Here is a 7,107-nt window from a genome sequence, read left to right as displayed (position 1 = left end):
TATATAAACTCTTTTCAGAAAGATTGGAGCCAATATTTGTAAGTCAGGTGATTTTACCTGATATTTATTCACGAGATAATAAAAATTATCTCGAAAATGAGGAAGAAGGTCTGGAAGCACAGAGACTGTGTCCGCCTAAGGCTGATTCCACTGGGCCTCCCTGCCCGGGGCTGTGTGTGCCAGTTTCCAACTTTCCCACCCGGCCACCTGCACTACCTATGCTACCTGCCTCCATAAACATTTGAGTTTGTGACCACTGGTGCAGGGCAGTGCTTCTCCAATGACCTGTAGTGAAGGTCTAGTTTTCTAAATGTCTCATCTGTTGCCTACTGATACTTTTGTAAAACACCATAAAAATAAATTACTAGAAAAGGCAAAATTAAAAAAGGCATACAAAATACAAGCCCTAATTTTCTATTAGATTCGAAAGACATAAAATTGTTCTGGCAGATTGCTATGTAAGTGTATCAATGCTTATTTGCAATTGCTGTGCTTGCCTCATCACGGCCTAGTAGCAAACAGTTCACAGGTGGATTAGAAAACATCTCTGAGTAACACTGGTCTAGAATATCGCCAATAGATCTCTCGAATCTAAAATGCTGCAATCCTGCCCGTGACTTTCTGAATCCTGTATTGATTAACTTCGAGGGCGTCAAAATGAGCAAGAATATACCAATGTCCTGGACGTGAACAGACACGGGCAGGACTGTAATGCACCTTAATTTCCGTTGGCCTTTTCCCACAATATAATTAGCTGAGTTCCTTAGAACCTGATATATTTTTGGCATTTACCTTTAAGCGCACACTTATCTTACTTAAAACACGAACCTCCCACACCCTGCCTTCCACCTTCAGAGAAAAAAGGCCGAAGCTCCAGCTGACTGTCATTCGGGTTCTGCCCAAATGCATCTGGCTTGGGTACAGCTCACCCCAAGTCACTGCAAAGGAAGCCGTCTCAGCCAGGCGGCATGACAGTCTTGCCTGAGGAATGCTTACAGGAAAATCAAAAGGTTAGAACCTGAAATTGGGCATGGAGTCTTCAAGAAGATGCAGCGTAATTGCTCATTTCCCCACAAACAAATACATTTGTTTAAAATTTTGATTTTCTAAATACTCAGGAAAGCACATCATAAAGTACATTTGCCTTAATGCTCCCTTTTCAATCCCTAATAACAACTTCATGTGTTCCACAGAAACAGACCGTGTAATTTATTCAGGAAAATCAAAACCAGTAATCTGGTATTCTGTGTAAGGATTTTTTCTCCCTGCATGTGCTTAAAAACATTTAAAAAGAAAATAAATATGCATGTGAAAACAAAGCCTTTAAAGTGAATTACTATTCCAGAAAAATCGAACTAAGGAAATTCCATAAAAGTTTCAATTTTCCTTTTCGTTCCTTTATTGATAAAAGAAAGCAGTTTGGGGCACCTTAAATAAGGAGTTGGACAAGAAAGAAAATATTCCACTTAGAAGGGTCTTGCCCAGGAGGCGGTGGGCATTTGTCTTTGCATTATAATCTACAGTAACTTTATCTATAAATCCTGAGCAAGAAATGTCCAGAATAACCACACTTCATAAGCTTTTCTAAGTTTGAGACATCTACATAGCAACAGTCTCGCGATGGGGAAACATTAATGCTTTTTATATTGGTGATCATCTGTAACATGAGCAATTAAGTACAGTACTAATGGACTATGGCCAGGAGCCTGGTACTAATATTAAAAACTGACAGAGATGAATAGGTTTGGAAGCAAAACCAGGCTGACAAAGACATTTTTATGAAGTGCTTGGACCTATTTGATTTAAACCAATCAGAGGCACGTTTAGACGAGTCAGGCCTTCAACGACAATGATGCATTCACAGGCATTGTACCATTTCTGCTATGCCTTAAATAAAAACACCCATTGATTCTTTTTAACAACCCACACTTTCATTATTACACTCATTAATAAACCCAAAGTGCACAACTAATATACAAAGTAACATTTACTGAGGAACTGGCTATTTTTTTCTTTTGGAAAATGAAAACATTTACGGGAAACATGAACCACACTGCATGAAAAATAAATCAGTGGATAATGCATAGCAGCTCACTCATTTCTTCTTCGTTTTCTAGGGAAGCAAAGCTGGTGGTAGGGAAGTAGGAAAAGGACCAAGTTTCTATACTAGAGTGAAAAGAGTGAGAGACCAGATGAACCAGCAGCAGGGGTGGAGCTCCGAAGGCTCTGATCGTGTTTGGAAGGCTTTAAATAATTCCAAGCACTTCTCCAGATGGGACGTTTGCCACAACACCCTGACCCCTTCCAACTCCTTGAACCTTCTTGAAAACGGTGGCCCTTCACCAATCTAGTCATCTGTTTTTATTGTGTTAGCACAGCCTAGAACTAGCAAGAATGAATGAAATCTACCATAATCGCTAAGTAAAGTTTTAGCCATGGTGTCTTGATCAAAGCAGAGCTCTTTCAAGTCCCCGGACAGATCAGAGTGTCCTCTGCCCTTCTCTCTGGCAGAATCATTAAAGTAAGGCATCTAGGGAAGTAGTTCCTAGACTTTTCTACCACCACAGCTCACAGGAATTTGGGTGACTCCTTTGAAATCCTGAAAGGTTCAAATGAGTGAGAGTGGCGTTATTGTGAGTCTGATTTTCTAAAAAAAACAAAAACAAAAAAACAACAATCATCTGGAAAATTTGGCACTTAACCCTTATTAATTACTAACTATTCAAGATACCCCTGTATCTGATCATAACAACATTAGAGGGGCCTAACTGGCAAAAAGAAATGCCAAGGAAAGGTTGAGGACCTTTCTAATCACCTGGGGACAGCTGTGCTCTAACCTGGGCTTCAGGTTCTGCACAGGGGTTTCCATGTTTGGGGTCCCACTTGGCAGCTGGATTATTGTCTCTTGACTCCAAATCCACCTTCTGTGCGCCATTTGGCAACGCTGGGACTGGGTCCCTGAAAATTACATGTCTCTTTTTGTCAGCCCTTTTTCTGTTGAGGTCCTGCAAATGGGGCCCTACCAGGCCAGGGAGGGCAGAAGGGACCTCTTTTTTTCTATTTTGCTTGCTGTTCATTTCAGTGCCAACCCAACAGTAACTTTGCAGCAGTAGTTCCAGCCTCTAGCTTCTTTCAATAATCCCAGAACAGTTTTGATGCATTTCCTCTGAGGTCTAGCACCAGGGAGCACTGCCTCCTAGGTCTGAGCCCAGCTCCACAAGGCTCCTCCTCTGAGCTCCTGGAATACCAGCATGGGCTGGGTGCCTTTCCCTGGGAGGGGGTCTGAACCCTAGCTCTGTGGGGCCCACTCTCTGAACTTCTGGGTAGCAATACCCTAACCTCTTTTCTCTATCCGTCCAGCCCTGGGAAAACTGTGGTTATTACCTCCAGAGTGATGTAGTGCTTCACACCAACACTTGTTTAAGCAACTCCAATAATTAGTTCTCTTTGTTGAATACCTAGGGTGGTTTCTGTTTTCTTTACTGGATTCTGACTGATACACGCTGACCAAACAAATTCGTAATTCAAATTCAAAGACATAGCTTTTTAAAAAATTTAATCCAATGGGAAACCAAACCTTTGTGAAATATCCATTCTACTCCTAAGAATGAGGAGAGAAGAGAAATTTAAAAAAAAAAAAAATCTTTAATAATGTTTCTTAGTTGCTAAAGTTTGAGGTATCTCTACTAGAATTTTTCAATTCGACTAATCAAAGGCACTTAAGATTCTGCTACTCCAGGAAGAGGTAAATCATGACACAAAGTACACAATCTTCAAAAGAATATATCTTGATATTTCATTTAAGATTGAGCGTTTTTTTTTAATGTGCACAACTGCTTGAGTAAATGTAACATTCACACACACACACACACACACACACACACACACACACAATAGATCCAATCTTTTTCCCATCTCATCCTTATCTATTTGTTTTTTTGACCATGTAATGCTTTATAATATGTTTGATTAATATTTCATTCCTTAATTGAGTGAGCTAGCTAATAGCTGAGATAACTTCTTTTTCTAATTTTAATTGCTATCTGGTCCTTTAAGTTTGATGGTCAGGTGTTGGGAACATTTGTACGTGGAGGTAAGAGGCTCACCATCAGAATAGAAGCTATTTGAAAGTACAGTGTTTCTAATGAAAATGTTCTGATTAAAACCTTGAATCATAGGTCAAAAACAAGTTGATTATGGTACCTTGAACGCTATTTACAAAACACTTGCCTGAGATACCAGGCTATTTTGTACTAAGACTTCTGTAGTATACCTGTTATGTACAGTGTGAGAATGTGGGCTTTTGTATTAAATACTGAGAGCGGTAACACTCTCACTTAAGAAAATGATATACTATGTTGGCAACAATGCTATGAAGAGTAATAATTTGAATTCCTATTACCAATTTTTCAAAATCCTTCCGGATTATAACACTCTCAAGTAAGGCAATCTCTTGGGAATGCTTTGTGGGAATTTTTCATGAGGTACTAAACCCAACTCAGTTTACTATAATTATACATACAAAAACATTCCACATTTCATTGAATAGGCTATACTAAAAGTGGCTCTATGTTAAATGCAATACAGATAAAAATATAGTTGAATTCAAAAGAAATATGACTAAGAGTTAGATGACATTATCTGAAGATGCATTTGTATGATCCAAAGGCAGGTGTTATGCTTCTGGGTTGAAGCTGGAATGGTAACTATGTGAAGAGCAACCATCAATTTATGTTGTGTTTTAGCTTTCAAACTAACAAAGTAAGTGGCCTGTTTGTTCAGTTGACTGTGTCTTGCTTCATTCCATCCATGGCTGTTATTAAAACACACACACGCACACACACACACACACACACACACACACACACACACACACACTCCTCTGCTTGGATCTCAAAGCTTGAATTTGAAACCGGGGAGCTGAGTTGGTCAACACTTCAGAAGGCAAATGCCATTGATAAGGAAGTTGGCGAGGCCTGAACAAATTAAGTTTGGGCTTGACGTGCTGAGCAAGGATAATGCATGACTTTGCTAACTGGTCGTCAGTGTTGTGGGTAACAGTCCTAATGCAAACAGGAAATATTCCTGTGGCAACAACCCTCATAGTAGTCTAATTTGGCATTACTTCTTGTCTGCATTATCATCACCTTCTGAAAGAAGCTGAATTTGTTAGAAAACTAAACCACACAGAGCTTGGCAAGAAAGGATTTCCTCGGTCAAAAGCATAGCCATAGGAGAAAAATACCAAGATGGGAAAAAACAACAAACCTTATTTGGGGGCCAATCTTCTTATTAAAGAAATGCTTACTTTGCAACGTTAATACAGTCAACATTAATGTATTTCAATGTTAGTACAGTTACATGGTAACTTTACAGTGATACTGCAGACCTATGTTTTCAGAATCTGAAGGTTCTCATAGTAAATGAACCCACAGTGAACATATTGGATAATCTTATGCTTGTGGGGAAAAAAAATGGTATTGTCAGGCAGGTGGTCACAGGATAAAAGCAAATTAAAAGACTATCTAATTTTAGCTCCGGTAACTAGAGAAAGCCACGTTCCCTAAAAATCACAAGGCTGTATGCAAAGTAAAATGCCAGAGGGATATTTTCTGTTTCCTAAAAGGTCCTTTAGACTTCCTTTGGTCTCTATCCTTGACCAGAAGCTTCTTCCAATTAACACATTTTCAATTAAGCAAGGACTTTCCAGAAAAGGTTTTTGTTTTATTTCATTTTGTTTTACCTTTCATAATGTCTGCGGGTACAAGTGGCAGCGCTGGTGCTCCCAGGATTACCGCCTAATTCATCGTAAATGTGTTTCCACTGACGGCGGGCTGTTATCTGAAAAAATGGCAATGGGAAATTCAATCTCGCATCACAAGAGATTCACGGTGCCAAGATTCAATACATATGCAACAGTCAGAAGAGAACAGTCTGTTCTGGAAACCCAGAAACAGAGAAGTCCAAGTGAGTATGTGGGGAGACTTATGGTTTTATAGTGAGATCTCACTTTCAGCGCTTTTCTTTACAATAAAAAATGGAATTCTGCTTTTGGCTCCATATTTTGTCGCCCGTAGTGCATTTTCATCTAAGGTATCTCCCTGGATATTTATGTAGTTATTTGCCCCCCATGGTCCCAAACTCGTGCTCAGTTCCTTTATGTCATGCAATAAAACATCAAAAGAAAATAAGTTTTTGCTAAATATATCTTAGTGCATCAATTTAAATGAATCAGGATTAACGTTGGTTGCTTGAGTGGTGTTGAAATGAGCGGCCAAGTGTACAGGCTAAAAGAGGGACTTTTCGCCAAGCATCCTTCTGTACCTTCTGATTTTTAAACTATGTGATGTATTGCCTACTTTAAAAAAAACTAAATAAAATTACGACAAAACTAATTAAACTGATCAAATTAGTTATGGAATTTATAGTCATTTCAGCCTACATTTTTATGACAGCTTCTCTAACTACCAAAACAAAATCAAGATCTAAACCTGTATATGTCGCAAGCTATTTATTTTTATTCACTTAGGTCAGGAAAATGGAATATTGATCAAATCCTACAAAAAAGCTAACTTTGGAATCAAAGTTAAAAATGCAAGCTCTGTATATTATTGAGTTAGGTGAATAAAAGCAAACAGCTTGCAAAACGCTGAACGGCATACTATAGTCTTGTTTTATTTTTTTCTTTTATTTTTGAACATAAATTAAGATTTTACAAAATAACAGATGCACGATCTGGCAGATGATTAATTGGGGAAAACCCCATCATTTACTACATCTGAGCAAGTCTAGTGTTTCTTCGCACTAGGAAGACAAATTAAGTTCTGAGGTCCCTGTGAACATTTCTAAATGGGACGGGAAGGCTCTGCTATTGGAATGTTCAGGGAGCAGGGAGCAGAGAGTGGCAAAGGTGCCAGTGGCATTTAATACAATCAGAACAGAAGGCTTCTTCTGAAAAATACCCACAGAGCTGCCAGTGGAGTTCACTTAGGGGCTAAAGGCAGCAATCTGAGGGAAAAAAAAATCTCGATTTGTAACCAGGGGCTCTGAAATTGTAATCTAAGGAGCAGGGGAAGGGTGGTTAAATATTATAAAGTAAATGAAATG

At 38.9% G+C, this 7,107-nt stretch overlaps 1 protein-coding gene across 2 annotated transcripts in view; it reads right to left on the bottom strand.

Moving 5' to 3' along the window:
• ARID5B (AT-rich interaction domain 5B) overlaps positions 1 to 7,107 on the bottom strand; it is a 174,902-nt gene that overhangs the window by 20,560 nt on the left and 147,235 nt on the right. For both annotated transcript variants that reach the window (XM_011370225.2, XM_011370226.2), the window contains one exon: positions 5,744 to 5,841. In XM_011370225.2, coding sequence (XP_011368527.1) covers positions 5,744 to 5,841 — 98 coding nt within the window. The remainder of the gene's footprint in view (positions 1 to 5,743; positions 5,842 to 7,107) is intronic.

This window comes from Pteropus vampyrus, unplaced genomic scaffold (genome assembly GCF_000151845.1).
Source record: "Pteropus vampyrus isolate Shadow unplaced genomic scaffold, Pvam_2.0 Scaffold165, whole genome shotgun sequence".
NCBI lineage: Eukaryota > Metazoa > Chordata > Mammalia > Chiroptera > Pteropodidae > Pteropus > Pteropus vampyrus.
This window is presented reverse-complemented; position numbering and strand designations above follow the sequence as displayed.